General features: G+C 39.2%; 1 protein-coding gene across 22 annotated transcripts in view; it reads left to right on the top strand.

Annotated features, from left to right (window-relative positions):
* PARD3 (par-3 family cell polarity regulator) overlaps nucleotides 1-24,360 on the top strand; it is a 723,671-nt gene that overhangs the window by 80,416 nt on the left and 618,895 nt on the right. For all 22 annotated transcript variants that reach the window (XM_037039898.1, XM_037039905.1, XM_037039903.1 and 19 more), the window contains one exon: nucleotides 16,239-16,340. In XM_037039898.1, the coding sequence (XP_036895793.1) occupies nucleotides 16,239-16,340 (102 nt within the window). The remainder of the gene's footprint in view (nucleotides 1-16,238; nucleotides 16,341-24,360) is intronic.

Raw genomic sequence — 24,360 nt, 5'->3', positions numbered from 1 at the left:
TCCCCAATCTCTCCTCCTCCCACTCCTCTGTTGCTAGCCCTCCTTGTGATCTCCATTTCTATGATTCTGCTCCTGATCTAGTTGTCCGCTTAGTTTGATTTTGTTTTAGGTGTGGTTGTTAATAGCTGTGAGTTGGTTGTCATTTTACTGTTTATAGTTTTGATCTTCTTTTTCTTAGATAAGTCCCTTTAACATTTCATATAATAAGGGCTTGGTGATGATGAACTCCTTGAATTTGATCTTATCTGAGAAACACTTTATCTGTCCTTCCATTCTAAATGAAAGTTTTGCTGGATAGAGCAGTCTTGGATGTAGGTCTTTGGATGTCATGATTTGGAATACTTCTTTCCAGTCTCTTCTTGCCTGTAAGGTATCTTTTGAGAAATCTGCTGACAGTCTGATGGGCACTCCTTTGTAGGTGACTATCTCCTTATCTCTTGCTGCTTCTAGAATTCTCTTTTTCATTTTAATCTTGGCTAATGTAATTATGATGTGCCTTGGTGTGTTCTTCCTTGGGTCCACCTTCTTTGGGACTCTCCAAGCTTCCTGGACTTCCTGGAAGTCTATTTCCTTTGCCAGATTGGGGAAGTTCTCCTTTATTATTTGTTCACATAAGTCTTTTACTTGTTGCTCTTCCTTTTCCCCTTCTGGTACCCCATATAATTTGGATGTTGGAACATTTAAAGATGTCCTGGAAGTTCCTAAGCCTCTTCTCATTTTTTTTGAGTTCTTGTTTCTTCATTCTTTTCTGTTTGGTTGTTTCTTTCTTCCTTCTGGTCTACTCCATTGATTTGAGTCTCAGTTCTGTTTCCATCACTATTAATTTCCTGTGCATTTCCCTTCATTTCACTTAGTGTAGCCTTCATTCAATTTGCATCCAATTTACAACCAAAGTCAACCAATTCTGTGAGCCTCCTGATCACCAGTGCTTTGCACTGTGCGTCTGATAGGTTGGCTATCTCTTGGTTGGTTAATTGTGTTATTTCTGGAGCTTTGATCTGTTCTTCCTTTTAGTTCATTTGTTTTTGTCTGGTCGTTGTGCCTGTTACGTAGTGAGGGGTGGAGCCTTAGGTGTTCACCAGGGTAGGGCAACCCAGTGTCTGGGTTGTGACGCTGTATGTGGGTGTGGGGTCAGAGATGGAGCTGTGGCACTTGCTCCACTCTCTCTTGGATTTCAGTCCCTTCTGCCACTTCCTGTAAGCAAATTGGGCCCTTCTGGTGCTGGTTCCTGGGTAGGTGGGCTTGTGTATGTTCTAGGACCCTGTGGGTCTCTCCAAGGAACTCTCCTGTGAAGCTGGGAGTCTCTCCAGGCACCCCAACCCCCACTAGTGTTTTCAAGCAGTTCTTTTAGACTTTATTTCCCAGCGCTGGGGCCTTGGTTTGTGTGGTCTGTCTTGCTGCCTGTTTTTACCTCGTTTATCTGCGTGTGAATGTGTAACCGCAGTCAGCCAGCCGCCTTGCTTGCCTCACTCACTGGGTATGCTCTTTGCCACCCTGCGCCTGGGGTCTTCCAGCCACTGCTTTTTTCTACCTCAACCCCTCTCTGTTGGCCACCAACTCCATCCCTTTCACCGGTCTGGATGAATGGTTGTCGGACTTCCATACAGTTCAGTTTTCTTTCAGTTCTGGTTGTTTTTTTTGTTTCTAAATTTTCTTTGTCCTTAATTTTGGTTGTGCGAAGAGGTATAGTATGTCTACCTACACGTCCATCTTGGCCAGAAGTCCAAATAAAAAACATTTTTTATTTTCATCATTACCTCTATTGATTTGGATAATTTGAGTATGTTGGCTGGCTATCTCCTGCTATTGCCTTCTAGTGGGTAGAGGCCAGGAATGCTGCTAAATGTCTTCCAATGCATAAGACAGCCCCAGAGCAAAGAATCATTTGGGCACAATGTCAGTAGTACCAGGAAAGTTTGCGTACTACTTTGGACACGTTCAATCAGTCACAGCACCTTTTCCATGCATTGCACAAATCTTTTTTTTTTTTTTTGCATTTCTGTTGTGTTTTTCTTTTCTTGAAATAATAAAGCGTAACGTGCTGAAAATGTTGAGTATTCTTTGATCTTCAATATTAACACGGCTGCACAAAAATTCGCCAATTTTAATGTTTTTAAATTGCACATTGATATGACAACTGTCACAATCTAACAAAATGGTTTTCGAGTGAAATTAAAGATTACTAAACAGTCCTAGAGTCATCATACAGAAAAAACCAAATGGCACTTTTTGACCAACCCAATACATATATATATATGAATATGCCCTTTGTCTGTGTAACTCCCTTCTTTGCTGAAAATCTTTCCTAAAAGGCCCATGTTCTGTGCCTGCAGAGAAGTCTATGGTAATAAGACTCAGGTGTGCTCTGGTCTTTGGCAAATATTTTAAAGACACTGTCATGTATCCTTCCATGATTGATAGTAGGAGTGTCCTGAGAGGAAAAGGGAGCCCCACTGCTGGCATCAGCAGTTCTGAGGAGACACTGGGGACAGGTCCCTTCACCCTCCCAAGTGGTTGTGGTCTGAGCCACATTCTAAATACTGCTGTGTGGTGTTCACTGCCTTGGGCTGCACTTGTGTTGTGATGTTGTGGTGCTGTGGAGCTCTCAGCCAGACCCCAGGCAGTGTGGAATGTGCTGGATTTGCATATAGGAGCCAGAGGGTAAAGCTGGGTAGCTCCACAGATGAAATTGGAGATAGGTGCAAGCTCTCTGTTGAAATTCAGTAATTCCTTGCAGTCTCCTCCTGTGTATGAGTTTAGAAACATTTCTTCTGATGTGGTCATGTTTAGTATTATGAGGTATAAGGAGTTACTTGTGTATTTTTAAGTAGTTTGAGGTCATTTCTTTAAGAAAAATTGGTAGGTAGATTAAGTAATAGGAGTGCAGAGCTGCTTTGGGGTCAAGTTTTGTTACTTTGTTTTAAAATTCTGAACTATTTACAGTTCATTATGTTTCAGTGAGGTTTTCTTTCCAGGTCAGAGAAATTCCTTTTGGTCTGACACGACCTCTCTTGTCTGCTAGTTGGAGATATAAATGTATGGGGGCAGGTGTTCTTTCATGAGGCTAGATGGCTAAGCTTAGGGATTTCCAATTTTCTTAGGGGTGGCTGTTTCTTTTGTAGATACTAGAAAAATATTCAGCATTTCAGGTATATTTAAAGGATCTCACACCATCTAGTAGTTAATGTCTTAGCTGCATATTGTGCTTTGTGCTGCTGAGGCCATGGGGTGGGTCTGTACCTTCATGTGTCTGAGGCTCTATCTTAATGTTCACAGATTGTATTTGCTATAGTTTGAATGCAGTGCTGCCTGGTGCAGGACTGGAATGAATGTTTCTTAAATCTGTGTATCTTGGATGCTTAATATGGCGTAAATTATTATTTCCTGATACTCAAGTTAGTCAAATGTATTAACTAGTGTGTGATACATTTTTCATTCTACTTTTATTCTACTTTAAGCAAAAATAAAAAGGGACTTTATCCATTTTTTCCTTTGAAGTTTGTACCTCAGACAAAGCTGATCCTCTTGCAGTAGGAAATACATCAAAATGGCATAGCGTGAATTTAGAAGTTGGAGTAATATCTGAGCAGACACTCTTTTTCCTCTTCAACTTCAATTACATGTGTGATGATCTCAGACAAGTTAAGTTTCCTGTTCTTTAGTCCTCTCATCTACAAAATGGAGCTGAAAACATTCACCTGCCATGATTTTTGTGAAACCAGTCACATGTGAATGTGAATGGAAACAAGGAAGTCCTCTGTAGCTGTTCCCCCTACTCCACCCCACACAACCTTTTTCCTTTCCTTTGTAGACAAGGGTGGAAGGGTACAGGGATGGAATGGGTCGGGAAGAGGGTATAGTGCCAGATACCTACTTTCATGGTGCTGTTGTTATAAAGCTTGTGGAGATTTTGACCTCTGCAGCAGAATATCCTGTAGGTCCATCTTGTATTTTAGGGCCTTGGGCTTAGATGGATTGCATACACACTACCTTACATTTTCCCTCCCATTAGTAAAGCCTTCTGTGCGCTGCCTCCGGCTCATCAGAGAACAACACCTGCATGGCTTTGCATGTTTCTACTAGGACTGGAGTAGGAAGAACTGGGCTGCCCATGGTAAACTGTTGTCTTGCCCTCTTTTTCTTGGGTTATAGACAGGTTTATCCAGGCTCAAACTTACTTCTGCCTGGCATTCCAGATTCCTGGAGACTCAACCTCTGTGGATGAGAATTAAAGTGTTTATCCTGGAATTTGGTTTCCTTTTCATTACAAGGGAATGATATTTGGATGTCTTCTTTCGCCACCTCTAAGATGTTGTATGGAATGTCAGGTAGAATAATCACACATCATTTCTTGAGCTAGCTCTAGGAGTAGAGGAGAGGGGTGAATGGCACAGCGTGCCTAGGGCGTCTCTTTTGGCAGTTAGGCAAGCACAAGCCTGTCTTTATTGATTATAGTCTCTGAGAAACTCTTGTTTTCCTTTTTATCCTTTATCCGATGGGTTTATTACTTTTGTTTTCTTTTTCACACATTGTTTATAGAACACAGTGTTTTGTTTTTTGCTATGTGCTATAAACCACAGAGGAATGGTCCCTACCTTTGGAGGACTTAAGTAGAGGTAAACAGAACGCCACACTTGAAAAGGACATAGGCTCTTAAGTGACAGATATATGGTATAGATAAATACTTTGGGGTTGGAATACATTTTACAGAGGATGTGGTTTTGGTCTAGATTTGGAAAGGTTCATACAGTTTGGGTAGTTGGAATTGTAAGGATAAGGGTGTACCAGATGTGTGGGATACATTCAACAAAAAAACATAAGGATTAATTAATGCACAGAGCCATACCGAGAGCATCTACTCTGTCTCAGGCACTATTTGGTGAATACAGCAACTGAAGACCCAGATGTGCTGAGACAGCATTGAGGCCTGTCTGGGAGGAGGGAAGAACTGAGCTGGAAGCCATGGAAAGCCAGGGAAAGCAGACTTGCAAGAATTTCTAAGTACTTGGCCAAAGATGTGGGTTTTGACCTTTAAAATGTTGATGAGTCACTGAAATGATTAATATTTTAGGGTAATGATGAAATGGATATTTTGTGAATATGGATGCACCAGAAACATGCAGGACCGGGTTAAAAACATGTCTTAAAACAAGTCTTAGAAGCGGTACATGAGCTACAAAGTAATCGCATTACCGAGATCAAGAGATGAAGGAAAAAGAAGACATGTATTCACTAGTTATTTATTTAAGATGATAAAATTAAAAAATAATCATATATGCTTATTATGGAAAATCAGAAAGTACAGATAGTGGCTGCCAGTTGTGTGTCCATGCCTGTAGGTAGTAGCATCTTCAAACTGAAGATGACACCTTACTTAGATCTGTGCACAGCGTTTAAGTGGCTGTATAGTGTTTCATTATCTGATCTACTTAAGCAATTTCTTATTGTTGGGTATATACCTGGTTTTCTGTGCTGTATTGCTTATTAAATTATCAGATTTAATATGTACATCTTAACTGGGTTAACACATATTTTAAGTTCCTGGGTCAGTGGATCTGTTCACTTTTGAGCATTTTGATGTGCGGTATCAAATCCCACCTTTCTGTAACCCTCCACCCCTGGGCTCCAGTCAGCATGTATGTGACAACTTAGAACTCAGGAGCAGCATGTGAGAATGCTGGCTTAGTGTACTGTTATGCATTATGGATCATTGAATTTGTTTTAAATTAATCTGTTTCCTCAGTTTGTTATGAAAAACTCCAACATTGGTTGAGAGAATCGTACAAAAGACAGCTGTGTCAGTTGACGTGTGGTTGGATTTAGCCAGTAGGAGGTACAATGGGAAATGGGAGGCCCATGATGAGGTAGTCTTGGAGTAGATTCTGCTTCCTCTCTGCTTTGGACTATGTTGCTGCTCCTGTCTCTTTCCAAAGTCCAGGGCCTGACCAGAAGGACTAGCTTCTGCCCAGCCATGGCTCTGGGCCACCTCTATTTCTTCAGCCAAGGGGCAGTGGTAGCCTCCTGGTTTGGTTGATCTGTAGCTTGCCCCCACCTCACTGCCCTCCTTGTTTGAATCTCAATTCTTATACCTTTGTAACTAGTATTTTTATATTAATTTCCCTCTGTGTAAAAATAGTTGGGATAAGCTATACTTTCCTGGTTACACTCTGAATGATAGGTATTTATTCATTCATGTATGCACACACGTACAAGGTGGGGCAAAAGTAGATTTACAGTTGTATGTGAAACAGTTTTTCCTTGTATTAGTATGTATTGGTTATTGTTTATTTTCCATATGAACTGTACATCTACTTTTGCCCTACTCTGTGTACACACACACCCCTATACACATGCAAACATACGAATACCCAGTGTATGCCACCTTAAAGGACATTATGACACTTTTTGAAATACTTCAGCCTATACCCTCTAATAATAAGGATATTCTCCTACATATTCACAAAACTACGTCATACCTAGGAAAATTTAGAATAATTTTCTAGTATTATCTAACATCTTATCCATAAGAACTTTTCCAGTCTGTCTTCAAGATGTCTTTTATACTTTTTCTCCCAAACTCAACAGATTCAATCAAGGCTTACACCTTGAATTTAGTTAATGCTTCTTTAGTCCCTTTGATCAGGTGCAGTCCCCCAGTTAATTGGTTTTTTTTAAATGACATATTCTTTTAACATTTTCTTTAGAAAAATTTCTGAACTACAGAATAGTAAATAACCTACATTCACCAATTAAAAATTTTTTTTAAGACTTTATTTATTTATCTTTAGAGGTGAAGGGAAGGAGAGAGGGAGAGAAACATCAATGTATGGTTGCTTCTCATGAGTCCCCTGCTGGGAATTGGCCTGCAACCCATGCATGTGCCCTGACTGGGAATCGAACCGCAATCGTGTGGTTCGCAGGCCCGAGCTCAATCCACTGAGCTATACCAGCCAGGGCCAATTTAAAAAATTTTGCTATGATGGATTTCTTCCTGTGTGTGTGTGTGTGTGTGTGTGCCAAAAAGTTTGGTTTTTCTGGTAGATGGGTCTAGTAGCGCTTAGTTGTATTTAACATCATTTGAAATAATTTTGTTAGATTGAAATTGTGACAGCTGTCATATCAATATGCATTTAAAAAACTTACCAAATTGGTGAATTTTTGTGAGCCATTTTAGTATTGAAGATGGTAGAAAATATGCAACATTTGCAGCATATTATGCTTTATTATTTTCAGAAAAGTAAAAGTGCAACTGAAACACAAAAAATGATTTGTGCAGTGTATCAAGAAGGTGCTGTGACTGATGAAACACATCAAAAGTGGTTTGCCATGTTTTGTGCTGGAGGTTTCATCCTGAAGATGTTCCACGGTTGGGTAGACCAGTCGAAGTTAATAGCGATCAAATTGAGAAATGAATTAAGAACAGTCAACATTATGCCATGTGGGAGATAGCCGACTACTCAAAATATCCAAGTCAATAAAGTTATTGGTGAAAATGAAAAATGTGTCTCTTATTTTATGGAAAAAACTAAATGGATTTTTTGGCCAACGCAGTACACACACACAAACATGCTAGTAATAATATTAATTTCTTTTTTGTGTGTGTGTGTTGAGCCATTTGAGATTAAAGTATAGATTTTTTATGACACTTTGTAACCATGAAAAAACTTCAGCATTTACCCTTCAGCATTCAATTCTGTCACCTAAGATGACCTTTTTTTTCAGTTGCCCCAGTACTGTCTTCTTTCACATTTTTTGCTCCCCCAGATGCAGGACTATAGGGTCCTGCATTGCACTTAGATATCAAATGACATGGACTTTTTTTCGAGGGATTAGTGCAGTCGTGTTGCTAAAAGTCTCACATTTTGGCATTGTCTGATTACTTCCCTGTGGGGTCATTTAACTTTTTCTGTGTCTGCTGTATTTTTCTATAGGGAAGAAGTTAGGTTTATGACTTGATTGGGTTAAATCAGAGGAGAGAGGGGTTGCCAGTAGGAGTGAAGATAGGAGGTTGGTTTCAGGGGGAAGATAAAGGAATATTAGTTTAATCAGTTTGCATTAAATAGAACTTGATAAAAACATTGTCTAACGTTTGTCAAGATAAGTCTTTCTGTATGTAAGGTACACCTCAATAAACTTAACTTTAAAGAAAAAAACATTGTCTAGTTATCAGTTATTCCCATGTGTTGTTTTACTCATTGCATTAAAATTTCCTGGCAGGCTCTGCAAACAAGCTCCCAAGGTAATGTGCAGTGAGAGGTAGAGGCCTGAGGCTGGGGTGTTGGGAGGGCCTTTTTCTAGAGTTGCAGTTTCTGACTGCCTTGGAGTCAAAACAGTTCTGAAAAGCAGACTGTAACAGTCAGCACTGAAATTTATCTATATGGTTATCATGGAAGACAAATACACAGTCATACCTCAGTATTCATGAGCTTTAGAACTAGTCTCATTTTGACAAGAAAAAATTGTTTCAGCACTTGGTGCTTGCTCTGGACACCTTGCACTTGCTCCTACTACTCATGATGTTGCCCCTCAAGAGAAAAAGCTTCATTGTCTGGTATTCGTTGGCTTGGTACTCTCCAAGTCTTGCAACAAATTAACGATCAGTACTGAGGTACCACTGTATATATATGTGTTCATGGCAACCGTTTTTAAGGTGAAATTACTAACATCTGCTTGATTTAAGAAGTGTGGGTGAAAGCACTGAAACTATGAACTTATGAGCTAAAATGTGATACGTAATGCATAGAAGAAATGCTGAGTATTTCAGTGGACTCGCCTCCACCCCCCAATCACAAACTTTGCTGTCCATTAGGATCACCTGAAGTGCTGTTTAAACACAGATGTTGGGCCCCTCCCTCCTTGACAGATTTTGATTCAAGTTCAACTAGGGTATGTGGAGCTCAGGCATTACAAGTTCTGACTAGTTCTCAGGTGATGCTGATGTTGGAGTGGAATGGCACTTTGGGAACCACTGCTGTAAATAATGGATAAGATGAGAACATGTAATATTTGGGTGAATGACTGGTTTTGCAAACTTGATTTTTCAAGTCAACACCTTTTTTATTAAAATAACTATTTTATGTATTGCATACTTCCCCATTGTGGAAAATATGGAGACCTAAGAAGGAGGGGATACAGTGAGAGGACAGGTAGCTCTGACGCTATTGCAAAACCCTTCAAATGGGTTTGAGGAAGGGCGGGAAATAAATCTGTAGACCTAGGTTGGACTCTTAGATGACAGCGTTTATTAACTGTGACCTACTCAGCAACTTAGCACTGTCTGAGTCTGTTTTCTCATCAGAAAATAGGGATTGTAAATCCTTCCAGCACATTAGTGCACATGAATACATTTTTTAAATTGTAAAACATAATGCAAATGTAACTGGTGGGCACAGTTCTTATTTCTGCCTTGGCTCTCCTGAGCCAGCTCTGTGATCTGAGGCCGTCCCTTGATTTATGTGGAATGGTACAGGAATTGGGGTGCGTCCCCGACTGAAGTGGTCTCTATGTTGTTACAAAAGTTAACACAAAGGTAGAGGTCAGTAATGGACTGATTTCCCACGTTATTAGGCCAGTGTGTGACCCTATGAGAACTTTCATGCTAGTTGTAATAAAGCGAATTGCCTGAAGTTATTTTGTTCAGGTGGGAATCCAGCTGTGGAATCATGCCACATTTTTCTTTTTTTATGTATTGCATGAAGCTACCCTCTCTTTAAGGGAGGCAGCATGTTTGTGGTTTGCTCTGTGTTATGTTGTGTTACTGGGATGGGGGGGTTTGGGTGAGGTTTGGTGCTGGAACAATGGGGTCACAAGAGTGCACTTACAGTGACTTACTAGTCGCTTCCACATGGTGATAGAGGTCATTATTTTATTGTGCATCAGCTGTGATTTCTGACCATCTGTTTTCTGCCTTTATTCAGAAGCCCCTTGACCTGTTTAATGTTCAACAGTGTTGCTGCAACAACATTGAGTAAAAAATAGGCATTTTTGAAAATGAAATTGATTAAAGTTGGTGAAGTTAAAATTTTATGCATCATATTTATCTTGAAGTACCAATTACTAAAAACACTTAAGAAAGTGCTTTTTAAATGTTTTGGTTTTGGTTTAAGTAAATTGGAGAGAGAGAATAGAATCTAGAATGAGTCACAATTCCTAGTGATTGTGCTCTTCCATTGACTTTAAAAATGAAATATTCTCTATTTGTTATGTCATTGGCAATGACTTAATTTGCCCTGCAACGTAATTATCCTCTGGGCAATAGGATTCACAGATGCTAAAATTTAAACTGCGTGACGTGCCTGTGATTGTAAGGAATTTTCAGACTGTTCCTCTTCAGTCTTACTGTTTCTTACCATTATGTATGTGCACAGTCATGCATACTGTGTGGAAAGAGCAGTACCCTGAGAGGTCACCTTTCCCAACACTTTTGCCTGATTCTTTCAGTATTTACTTTCATATTTCTGTGTGAATTGCTTATAATGTTTCTGTTTTAAAATGTGGTTTCTTGTCCCTTTTTACTAATATGGAAGTTTTAAGTCTATTTCACTGCCCTGTGTGTGCTTTGCCCCTGCTTCTCTCACAGCCACTTCTTGGGTGGATCTCTCTCTCTCTCTCGACTTTTTAGACCTCTTTCCTGCCAAAGTAGATATAATTTTGATTACTTACTTGATGTTCCCATTATTTTCATTTTTAAATGTTCACACCTGAACCATGTATGTTAGATGCTTTGATTAATTTTTCTTTCCTTCACAACTTTTATGTTGTCCCTGGAATGAACAGTGTTTTTTCCTTTGGTCTTCTGTGAATGCACAATTAATTCCACCACAGCTCTTCTAGTTGTTAAAGTAGCATCTTAGTATGTTCAGTCACATTAAATGTCCTCTGGATTTCATGTTGGAGACGTCCCTTTTGGAACTTCTGGCCCTGGTCTAGTCTGCGATGGTTACCTTCCACACCTGTGGCACAGCTGACAACCTGGGAGTTTGGGGAGTTCTCTTCTGTGTTATGTGCTTGTTTTCATATGCACCATCCCCATGCATGGTTTTCTTGTTTTATTAAAAGTACATCTTCCATTACTAACCCAGAAAAGGTACAAAGAGGGTAATTTTTTTTGGAGACACTGCATTTCTAAAAATGTCTTTTTACTACCTTCATTCACACTGTACTGATAGTTGTTGGATGAGGTGTACAAGTCTAAGATGTAGACTGTTTCTCTTAGGAATTTTGAAGTCAGTATTCCATTATCTAGGTTTCAGTGTTATGCTTGAGAAAGTCAAGCTCATTCTAATTCCTTATCCCTTTATTGTGGTGACTTGTTTTTGCCTTCTGGGATTTTCTTTTCCCCTGTATTCTGTTTTGATGAGTCTGCTCAGTCTGTTTAGCTGCTGGGATCTCCTTCTGCTAAAACCTCATCACAGGCCTTTCCTGTATCTTTTCATGTGAAAATGATGTTCTCCTTTTCTGAACTCACATAGCTTTTTTATGTCTGGTTTTCTTATGACATGTGGTTTACATCTTTTAAACTGTGTCTTAATCAGATAAATTTTAATTTCTCAGAGTAGATAATGAATGCTGCTTTTCCTTTAGTCAGTGCTTTGCCCATAGTAAATATACTCTGTTTTTTCTTCAACGTGTATTTTTGTTTAACCTCTGTGGCCCTGCGTTCACACGTGTATTTCCACTTGAAGTTTGGACAGGATATAGACTAGTGCCACATGCCATGGTAATGCAAGAGCAGGGAATTATTTCTAATTGCAGATACTTTTCTTGAAACTTGGTTGGGCATAAAGTATGCAGAGCTTTTGTGTTACTCAGGTCACAGCTCACAAAAGCTTGTTATCTTGCTGCACAATGTGAGGATTGTCTTTATGAAATATGAGCGCTTTCTTGAGGATGGTGTAGGAATTATCTTGCATTAGGGCTTTTTCTGTCATGCAGTTAGAGTAGGCATTAGCAGACCTTCTAACCTGCAGCTTATCAAATCCCTAGGGTTTCCTTCTCAGCAGGTCTTAGAAATCTTCCCTCCATCTTTTCCCAGCCTGTTCTTTATCTGGGTGAGGAGCAGTGTTCTTGGATGATTTTGTGCCCAGATCCACTCTCTGGGGTCTGGCCCATCTTTGGGGAACCTTGCCTGACTGGGACATTTGCTTCTTGGCATATGTCTCTCTAGGTACTTGACAGATGAACCTCTTTCCTCGTTGGTTGCTTATGCTTGATGGATTTTTGTTCATCATAATGTAAAATTATTCTTAGCATTCAAATCTTTGGTTATTTTAAATGTACACATCCTAAGTGAGAAGCATTCTTTTCTAAATTGAGTGCTGTGTCATCGTAACCAGACAAAACACAGAGGTTTGACTGCCTGCCACCACAAGAGCCAAACTTGTGAGGCAGGTGCTGTTACAAAAAGCAAGAGGTTTTATTCAGGTGCCACACAACCTGGGAGAATGGTGGACTCCCATCCCAATGGCATCTCCTCTTTCTGCCAAAGCCTGTTGTTCATCCAGAGATGGGGAGTGGAGGGCTTTTTGTTTTCCTATCTAATTATCTCACTGGCTTTTTGCATGCTCAGGCCCTATCCGTTCATCTTTCTGGCTTTGAGTACTCAGTAGAAGAACCTCCCCCTGCCACCATCTTGGCCAGTGGGGGGGACTCCCCAGCGCTTGTCTAGGTAACATCATTTTTGTTTTTTTACCTAATGACAAGCATACTGATTGTAAAATTAGTATTTTGGTATTTTTATTTATTTTTTTATTTATTTTTATTTTTTAAAAAAGATTTTATTCATTTATTTATCTTTAGAGGGGAAGGAGAGGGAAACATCAATGTATGGTTGCCTTTCATGTGTCCCCTGCTGGGAGTTGGCCTGCAGGGAACTGGCGTGCAACCCAGGCATGTGCCCTGACTGGGAATCGAACCGTGATCCTCTTGTTCTCAGGCCCGCACTCAATCCACTGAGTTACACCAGCCAGGGCCGTATTTTGGTATTTTTAAAAGTGACTTTACTCTTGTTCAGTTACATTTATAAATTTCTATAGCTATTACAGCAATGATTGTACTATTCAGATTTTTTAGTGTAAACTACCATAGAAGTGCAATCAACAAGTATGCTCTAATTTGTGTAGAAAACAGTTTTCCCTGATGGATACTTGATTGTTTCCTTGAAAATACAGCAAGTCCTTTGTCTATTCTGAGAAAATTGCATTAACGAAGGCTGCTAATTAAAATTACCTGTTCCAAGGAGTGTATTTCTCACTGGCAAAAACATCTTTCTTGGTTTTTATTCTCTTGTGAGAGGAGGTTGTTTTTATGTGCTCAGATTTCACTTTTTTTTGCATATAGTATGTTTATTGGGGATTACTGTTGATTTCCTTCTTGGTTCCTTCTCTCCAAATAGTGCTTCCTTCCATTCAGCACGTATTATGGAATGACATTTAGTAAATACCAACTTAATAAGTGCTTTCACATGGTCTTGTCATGGCTACTGGGCATAACTGACCAGTGAATTCAGTTTCAGGTCCCCTCAGAAACTGAATCTCAAAATTAGATAATCCTTGATCGGATAGTTGAAGGATTATAAACCAAGTTTATAGAATATCTCAAGGAGGAGGGAATGGTCAACGATGTCAACTTCTGTGATATATCAGAAAAGTAAGTTTTGCGTATGGACCATTGCATCAAGCAACATGGATGCTGTTGGTGGACAGTTTTGGAGTGCGGTGGGGAGGAAGCCTGATTGGTATGGGGTTATAGGAGAAGAATCTGTGACAAGAAATCTTTAAAATGTTTTGCTGTAAAGAAGGTCAGAGAATTGATATAGTAACTAGATGGCGAAGTAGGGTCAACAGAAGGTGTTGTACTAAGGGGGAGGATGGGGGGTGGGATGGGATGGGAGTAATAGACAGAAAACTGTACTTGAAAAATAATTAAATAAAAAAATTGGAAAAAAAGAAGGTGTTATACTGTTATTTTACCATGTGTAAAAATAAAATACAGCTTTAATGGCTCAAACTTGACATCTTAATGCTATTTTCCATATTGTAAAGTTGGAGATAGGCTTCTAACCTGTCTTGGGGTGTTCTGGTCAGGTAGAGCTCTTAAAGAAGCAGATGACTGAGTAGCCTTGATGAATGGGGAAGGTTAGCCTGGAAGTTAAGGTGGGGCTCCAGGCACTGGAGGCACCGGGACTGGTGGGAGGTGTACAGTTAGGCAGGGCTTAATACACTCCAGGGCAAGGGAGATGATGGGGAAAAAGCCTGGGACATAGGTTCTGAAATACACAGAAGTTGTGAAAATCTTTAGGTGGGAATTTATTTCAAAGGAGTAGCTCGAAATCTTACATAAAAGCTGTAGTATATGATCTCATATGGAGAGAGTGAGGAGGACTGGGAAGCTTAAAGGTTTTCTTTTAGGCCACATTTTAGAGGTCAGTCTGCTTCTGTGTGAATCAAAGTGTTTTAGAATTAAAGTTGATACTTAAGTTATTAGATCATCTACCTTGGGGGGAGGCAAAGAGCAGGATGATGTATTCTAAGTGGCTAGGGAATGATGGTTAGGGTTATCTTTTTTTGTTGACCCCCAAGATACTGATTTCCTTTTCAGAGTTAATACCATTTGGTACAGAAGAGTAGGAATATAGTTTCTTTGGGCCTTTGTTCCTTGATGGCTCCAAAAGACTGGAAATGACAAATTCTAGAATGCTCTCAGTCTTACCCAGCAGGTTTCCTAAGGGCTCTGTGGATGACACTGGAGTCAGGTGGTCATGCAGAACAGGGCCCCTTGAATGAGGGGGGTGCTTTTATAAACTGTGTTCTGAGTACTGAATCTCCTTCCCAAGAAGTCTGGGTAGATCAGGGAGCAGAGTAACTATAGGTTATTTCCCTAGTAGTTTTCCTGATAATGTTTAGCAACTTTGAGAATTAGGATCAGAGCTACTTGCTGTGTTGGTTAAAAAGTGACAAGGATTGGTAATTATGCATTTTTTTTCTCCTGAGTGTTCCATTTGACTCTTAGGCATGGCTTTGTGAGAGATTCTCTTGGAGGACTTCTCAAAGATGTGGGATTCCCTAGCCCTAGCTCTGGAAGGTCAATAGCTCTGGGGTGGGGTCCAGGAATGTGTATTGTAACTATGATTAATCTTTTGCTTCCTCTCTCTTAGACTTTCCTTTAAGAAAGAACCATACTTAACATTACTGTAAATTTAAAAAATGGACTGTTAACTTGACCTTATTTTTTTTAAGATTGTATTTATTTTATTTTTAGACGGAGGGGAAGGGAAGGAAAAAACAAGGGAGGAATACATCAATGTGTGGTTGCCTCTTGCACACCCCTTACTGGGGACCTGGCCCGCAACCCAGGCATGTGCCCTGACTGGAAATTGAACCAGCGACACTTTGATTCATAGGTGGGCACTCAATCCACTGAGCTACATCAGCCAGGGCAATCTTGAACTGTTTTAACTATTGTAATTCTGTGTTGTGGATAATTCAGTATATAAAGGCAAAAGATAATTTAGTATATCTTTATTTCACTATACAGATGTATACTCAGCGAATGATTGTGGAAGTTTACAAACAAACAACTATGTTCTCTAAATAATTTTAAAGCATGTTTTTTGTTGTGTGTATATGTGTATGTGTTTGCACACGTACATGTATATATGTGTATACACATACATTTTTATATGTACATATTGAAGTATATGTAATTTTACCCTTACAAAGTAGGCTGAAGGCACACACATTGTTTTGAGCTTGTGTTGTTCACTTATGGTCTTGTCGACATGACTCCATGTCAGTGTATCAGGCCTAGTAGAGTACTTTGAGTAAGCAGGGTATACCACCTCCTTTTATTTTGACATTAGTTTTTCAAACATATACTGTGTTACTTGCTTATTAGAATGTTTCTGTGAATTGGCAGGTGGATAATAGGAAACCACGAAGTCAGAGAAATCAATATATCTGATGCTGTGCATTTAGCTGGTTTCTGCAGTTTCTGTCATAACAGTGTATCAGCATGTGAGCCAAAGGAAAGAGTATGTGTATGAGTGACTCCATCATAAAAGAACAGGAAAATTGATTCAAAGCAGAGATAGGGAGCAACCTGAATTTTACATTACTTAAAATAGGTTTGATGGGGCCAATTCTTTTTTTTTAAGTGGGAAATTATCGCAGTTTAAATTACTGCCTTTCCTTTGGGTGATGCTAACTTGGTGCATTTGGTGTTTTTGTTCTTTTGTACAGGATCCAAGCTACTGGGTACAGGTACATCGGCTGGAACATGGAGATGGAGGAATCTTGGACCTTGACGACATCCTCTGTGATGTAGCAGATGATAAAGACAGAGTGAGTTCACGTCCAGGGGAAGCTGCTTTGAGTGCCTCTTGTAAAGACTGGGTAGGGAGTGGGTAGGTGGGAATACTTCCCTTCCTGTTTTAGACACACATACTTTAAAGAACATTCAGGCCACTCACTGTGATATGTATATTTTATAGTAAGTATTGTGAGTCTTCACTGCCCTAAACCCTAGGGTATAAATGCTTTCTTTCCTTGGTACCTGGGAGTCAGTGCTAAATTTTGAAAATTTAGGACTGCAACTTCTTAAATGGATGAATCTTTAAAAGGTGTTTTTTCCAATTTCCCCCTTTATTTTAACAAAACATAACATCTTTTCCTGACAGTCCAGGTTCATCATTATGATGATTACATGTTTCGGTGTGCCATATGCAGGTTTGTGAGTTGTGATCTGCACTTTGACCCATTGCAGCAGCTGGTCTGTGTGATGCAGCACCACTTGGCTACAAACCCCGTGCACATCCCGGCAGCTCCCTATGTCCTGGGCTCTCGGAAAGCCACCTTTCCCTCCATGTTGTTTGGGGGCTTTTACTGGAACGCCTGCTTCAATGGAGCCTGTGATGTTGGTGTCATGAATGTGGCTGCCCACAGGCACTTCAGTGATTGCTGTCCCCATCCTTTTGTCTGCACTCTTTGAGGGAAGGAGGGGGAGGAGCAATGGCTCTCAACATTTTAAGAATTTGTGAGAGGATATTTGTCTCTGCATGTGGAAGTCAGCAAATTCTTCATTGTAATGAGGTGATGAGCCTTGAGCAGACTTTGGCCACACTCTCCTATGTCGACTTATAACAAAGTTATAGAAGAGCTCGACTGCATGCACAGTTGTACGTCATGGCTATGAAGGAGCACAAAGTAGGCTGAACTAGCACAGTTGTGGCCGTGGGCTGGAGGATTGTAAAATCACCTGGACATGGTCCTGCTGGGGCTTTCTCTCATTGCCTCCCTTTGCCTCATCCATCATCAATCGGCTCCTTGTCTTGGTGAGCTGGCTAAGCACAGCTGTTGTGTCTTGTTTACTCCTACACATGCATGGTTCCTGCCTCAGATATGGTGTATGTCTTATGTTTTCTTGAAATCTAAACAAAAAAAGATAAATTTCAGCTACCAAATATTATGTACATTGAAGGCTGTATGATTTACCACTACCTGCTATTGTGGGTTTTGTCTTTTGTAGCTACCGTGGCCAGGAGCACATTGGGTCGAAACTGCAGATCTTTTCTGCCCAGTTGTGATTTGCTGCTGTTTCTCTTGATGCCATTTATCTGTTTTGAGCTTTCCAGTGAGCCAGGAGTAGGTGACTCTCAAACTTTTATTGCGGTCCACATGAAGAGTACCATCTAGAGATCTGAATTATACTGATTTTATTATGTGGTTCAGCTCCAAAGCTTAAGGCACCTACAGGCATCTATGGAGTTTTAAAAAGCCATAATATGTATTAATAAGGGATGAACTAATGTTGTATTAATCTTTCATTACTTTCCTTTTCCTTGTTTGATCTTTTTTTCCCCCAGGATTTCCTTTATTTTTAGAAAGAGGGGAAGGGAGGGAAAGGAACATGGATATGTGAGAGAAAAAGTTGGGTGCCTCTCGTGCACCCCCTAATGTAGACCTGATCCACAACCCAGGCATGTTCCCTGACCAGGAATCAAACCAGTGATCTTCTGGTTCACAGGCTGGCACTCAGTCTACTGAGCCACACCAGCCAGACTCCTCTTCCCTCCCTCCCTCTCTCATTTCTTTCTTGGATTTTTTTCCTTCTATGACAATTATATAGCTACTTATAAGGAAAAGTAAACATATAAAGAAGGAATTAATCACCTGTAGTGCCAGTGTTGCTCTGAGTTCATCACTGTTGCATTTGAGTGGCCTCTGCATCCTGACCCCTCTTTTTCTTCAGACATAGACACATACATACTTTCTGTTTTAAACAAAAAGGGTTGAATAGTAGCCTGCATTTTGTTTTTGAGTTGATGATAAATAATTTTCATGTCCATTAACCATAGCATATAGAAGTCACCCAGCTCTTCATTTGTACTTGCTAACATGCCTGCTTATATTTTGTTTTATGTATCTGTGTACTCTCTTAATTGCTTGGTATTCCACTTACTGTGGAGACAGCTGAGGTGTTGTCTGTGCACTTGCGTCATTGGATCTGCTCTGTGAGCAGCTGTGATGGGCACTTGTTTCTTTCCATCTGTGTTTCCTTTTTGTTGGTGCACAGACATAGATAGCTTTCCCTTGAGTTGGTGCCATCCTACTTTACATATTGACTTTTTGCCCTTCAGTAGAGGGAATGAGAACTAGTGTATAAGATGGCCTCTGAGGTGTGCCCAGCTCTGTGTGTTGTGGAATAACCCACTGTGGATGTTGAGTTGTTGTATGAGTAAGTTTGGTGGGACTGTGATGTGTGCTTCTGGGAACATTGCGCTGAATGGACTCATTACATTTAGCACCATGTAGTAATGCCTTACAGGTTTACAAAATACAGATTTTGCTTTCTCATTGTTCTTCTCTGCACCCCCAGTCAACAAACACACTCTAAACAGAGTCCACATAGTAAGTAGGTGAAATGCTGAAATGAATACATGTACAATATAATTAGAAAAAAATATTCTGAAATATATTCAAACTTATGCCCCATAAATGGCATTTTTGGTGGATGTTTCATATGTACTTGAAAATAATGTATATCCTACAATTGTTGGATTAAGTGTTCTATGAAGGTCAGTTACATTAAGGTGGTTGATATTCTTGTTAGATCTTTGGGGTAATTTCTTACTCAGTAACTTCAAATAATACACTCTAACAAATTAACTATGATATCACAAACAAAAACCAAGGATAAGGCAAACTAAACTGATCTTCTACAATTATTGCATATTAAATTCATAAGTTATTTAATAAATTATGTTTTTGATTTTGCTTTCTTGTGCAAATTTGATGATGCATAAATTTTCTAGACTCTCTTATATTTCTTACACAAGTTAAAAATCTTTTAATTTAACAAAAATGTTTTAAATAGTAAGTGAAATAAATTTTTGGATAATTTTATATGATACAGTTTTTAAATTCAGTTTTCAGGTAGAGAAGTACTAGACAGTATAATGTACCACAGACTGAAATATCTTTAAATAATTTTATTTGTCCAGAAATACTTAAAAATAAATATGATTATTTAAAATGTTTTGAGTGAGCTTTCTAGATTAAAAGGTCCATTTTATGCTGTAACTGTGAAACATTCTATGAATAATGCAGAGTTGAAAGTCTGACTCCCTCAGGTATTTTTTAGGTGAGATATTCACACAGTGTATGGTCATTTGCATGGCTATTCCATGACTCTGAACTTTGATTGTGATCTAATTACACTAATAATATTTTTAATTCTTTTGGTCAACTACAGTGAGTAAAGATCTTGACACCTGCTTTTAGGGTAAAAAAACATTGTAGATCTCCTAAACAATAAAATGCCTCTAAAAACATTTTTCTGTTTTATGAAAAACCCTTGGCCACTTGTTTAAAGCCCAGATTCCTGGCCCAGGGAAGTAGGCCGTGTTGGGGGCAGGCCCGGACATCTGTGGTTTGTAATCCTCCAGGGGCACTGAGGCTCACTAAACTCTGTAGCCATGGGTTTGATGGCCCTGCCGTCAGTCACTGTAGTAAAGAAAACTGTCTCAAAGTGAAAATCTTATGGTCACTGTGACTTTGTGAAATTCTGAGAAATTAAATTTAAGAGGTACTTGAAATATTTAACCATAATTTTGCTCATTACTTTTTAATTATTAGGATATTGTTTTCTTTTCTTTTACAAGTGACACAACTTGGAACTGTGAAAAGACCAGACTTGAACCCAAAGGGGGGCATCCCAACAGTAGAGATAAAGAGACAAATTTCACTTTGCTATAGCAGACAAGCTACAAGTTGCTGCATACTTGTGTATTATTTTTTTCATTATACTCACATCTTGTATATTTTAATAGTATCTTTGTATTGTATAGGCTTATCTGCCTTGGCTGGTTATATTGTATCATTTGACAGGTTTCCACTGTTCTCTCTTTCACAGTGTATTGCTAATTTTCTATATTTCATGTTACTTGTGTTTCTTTAGCATACTACTCAAAGGTCTATACCCGCTATTCATGTTATCCAACTCACATAGAGTCTGTCATATGATTGTTGCTCTAACATTATTGTAAATAATAGCTGTTCCATACAACTATAAATACTTCACAACACACCTCCCAGATCCTAGCCCACTTCACAGTCTCCTGAACTCTGTTACTGTAGTGGTTAACTCTATTTGCTCACACACTACATCTGTTTACTATCCTTTACTCTCACCTTATCTTAGAATCTGACCTCCCAAAACCTCACTGCTTTCTAGATCCAACTCACAATCCTTCCCTTCCCAAAAAGAGTCTTATCTTTTGTCCATCCTTTCTTAAAAGTGGCTAGTTGGGTTGAAGATTATGGTTAACACTATACATAGCCTAAAGATCTCCTATCTCTTCTCTACCAGCCGTGACTGTAATTATCATAATATACTCTCCTGCTGTCATAAACCATTTTGCCTCCCTCTCCAACTGATCTCACACACACACACACACACACACACACACACACAAAAGGAGTAGGTGGAAGTGGAGAACTCCAGGATACCCACTGGAAGAAGAAACCTGACAACAAAGGAACCACCAACAGATAACAACAGAAGAAGGTGAAGGAGGGAGTAGAAACCATACAAACCTCAATCTAAGACCTATTTGGAAATACAACTAAATAGTGGAGAAACCTACCCAGTACAAACAACTGAACAAGAGCAAGAGAGAATCCTCAAAACCTTGTACAAATGGAAGAACTACCTTCAACACAACCTGCCCTCACCAGTACAACAAATTAAAACAGGTGGTGGCCATAGGGACCATCAGTTAACCAGTGGTAGGAAGGACCCACAAAAGAAAGACCCCAAAGCAACCAAAATCCAAAGACAAACACAGAGCCAACTTAAACAACAGCCCAAGACAAGTGAGCTTGGTAGATCAAGGAGACTATAGCACCAAAGCTCACAGGTATTCAACCACAGAAGTTCACACAATAAACCCAAGAAGCCAGAACAAATCAATTTAAGAAGCTAAATCTAACAAGAAGAGTCTCACAAACAATAGGAAGACAAAGAAACAATCCCCAAATGAAAAGAAAGGGGACATTCTCAGAAAGAACAAGGGATAGAAAACCTATTTGAAAAAGTAATGAGGGAAAACTTCCCTAATGAGAAAACTTCCCTTGATGAGAGAAAAAGTCACACAAATCCAGGAATCGCAGAGAGTCCCAATCAAGAGGAACCCAAAGAGGCCCACTTCAAGACACATCATGATTAAAATGCCAAAATTCCAAGATAAAGAGAGAATCTTAGAGGTAGCAAGGGAGAAAAAGGAAGTAATATACAAGGGAGCCCCGATAAGGTTGGCTACTGACTTCTCAATGGAAATACTCCAAGCAAGAAGAGAATGACAAGAAATATTCCAAGTAATGAGAACAGAGGCCTACAACCAAGGCTACTTTACCCAGAAAGGCTCTCAATCAAGATAGAAGGCCAAATAAGGACCTTCCAAGACAAAAGAAGTCTGAAAGAATACACCTCCACCAAACCAGCTCTGCAAGAGAAGCTAAAAGGACTGCTTTAAGGAAAGGAAGGAAAAGAGAGAGACAGAGAGGAACTGTGGTACAAAAATGGCAATGAATAAGTACCTATCAATAATAATATTAAACATAAATGGATTAAATGCTTCAATCAAAAGACAGAATAGCTGAATGGATAAGAAAGCATGACCCACACATATGCTGCCTACAGGAGACCCACCTCAGGACAAAAGACCTACACAGACAAAAAGTGAAGGTCTGGAAACAAATTTTCCAAGCAAATGGACAGGAAAAAAAAAAGCTGGGGTAGCAGTACTCATATTACACAAAATAGACTTCAAAAAAAGGGCCATAAAGAGAGACCCAGAAGGTTACTTCATAATACTCAAGGGAAGAATCCATGAAGAAGACATTAACATTGTAAATATATATGTGCCCAACATAGGAGCACCCGAATATATAAAGAGAATCTTAGAGTACTTCAAGAAAGATATTGACAGCAACACAATTATAGTAGGGGATTTTAACACCCCACTGTCAAAAATGGACAGATCTTCCAAACAAGATATCAACAAAGATATTGTGGCATTGAACAATGCCCTAGATGAAATGGACTTAGCTGATATATATATATAGAGAGAGAGCCCTTCATCCCAAAGAAGCTAAATTTTAGCTAAAGAAGCTAAAAGAAGCATTCTTTTCAAATGCACATGGAACATTTTAAAAAATAGACCACATGATAGGACACAAAAGGAGCCTCAATAAATTCAAGAAAATTGAAATCATACCAAGCATTTTCTCTGACCACAAGGAACTGAAACTGGAAACCAACCCCAAAGGAAAAAAACCCCCAAAATATCCAAAATCATGGAGACTGAATAGCATGGTAAAACAACGAATGGATCAAGAATGAAATTGGAGAAGAAATCAAAAAGTTTCTGGAAACAAATGAAAATGAACTCACAACAACCCAACACTTATGGGATACAGCAAAGGCAGTCCTGAGTGGGAAGTTCATAGCAATACAGGCCTACCTAAAAATGATAGAAACATTTCAAATAAACAACCTAACCCTATGCCTACAAGAACTGGAGGAACAACACCAAAGACAGCCCAGAGCAAGTAGAAGGAAGGAAATAACCACAGTCAGAGCAGAATTAAACAACATAGAGACTAGAAGCACAGTTCTAAGGATCAATGACTGTAGGAGCTGGTTTTTTGAAAAGATAAACAAAATCGACAAGTCTTTAAGTAGGCTCATCAAGAAAAGAAGAGAGAGGACCCAAATAAACACAATCAGAAATGAAAGAGGAGAGATTACAACTGACACCACAGAAGTAGAAGGGATTGTAAGAAATTACTATGAAGACTATATGCCAAGAAATTTGAAAACCTAGGTGAAATGGACACAATTCTAGAAAAAGATAATCTTTCAAAACTCAATGAAGAAGAAGCAGAAAGCCTGAACAGACCAATAACAGCAGATGAAATTGAAGCAGTAATCAAAAAACTCCTGTCACATAAAAGCCCTGGACCCGATGGTTTCACAGGAAAATTCTACAAAGCATTTAAGGAAGAGCTAACCCCTATACTTCACAGACTATTCCAAAAAATCCAAAATGATGGAAGATTCCCAAACTCTTTTTATGAAGCCAGCATCATCCTAATTCCAAAACCAGATAGAGACACAACAAAGAAAGAAAACTTCAGGCCAATATTGCTGATAAACGTAGATGCTAAAATTCTCAATAAAATATTGGCAAATCTCATCCAGCAATACATTAAAAAGATCATACACCATGACCAAGTGGGATTCATCCCAGGCATGCAAGGATGGTTCAGTATTCGCAAGTCAGTAAATGTAATACATCATATAAACAAGAGCAAAGACAAAAATCATATGATCATATCAATAGACACGGAAAAAGCTTTTGATAAGGTACAACACCCATTTATGATAAAAATACTCAGCAAAGTGAGAATAGAGAGAGCATTCCTCAACATAATAAAGGCCACATATGAGAGACCTACAGCTAACATAATACTCAGTGGGCAAAAACTAAAATCTTTTCCACTAAGATCAGGAACAAGACAAGGTTTTCCACTTTCACCACTTTTATTCAATATAGTATTGGAAGTTTTAGCCACAGCAATCAGACAAGAAAAGGAAATAAAAGGCATCCAAATTGGAAAGGAGGAAACGAAACTGTCACTCTTTGCAGGTGACATGATAGTATACATGGAAAATCCTATAGATTCTACCCCAAAACTGCTCTACATAATAAATGAGTTTGGCAAAACAGCGGGATACAAAGTCAGTATCCAGAAATCAAAGGCATTTTTGTATACCAATAGTGAAACAGCAGAAGCAGAA

Source organism: Sturnira hondurensis, unplaced genomic scaffold (assembly GCF_014824575.4).
Source record: "Sturnira hondurensis isolate 20B ecotype Veracruz unplaced genomic scaffold, ASM1482457v3 Scaffold0025598, whole genome shotgun sequence".
Taxonomy (NCBI): Eukaryota; Metazoa; Chordata; class Mammalia; order Chiroptera; family Phyllostomidae; genus Sturnira; species Sturnira hondurensis.
This window is presented reverse-complemented; position numbering and strand designations above follow the sequence as displayed.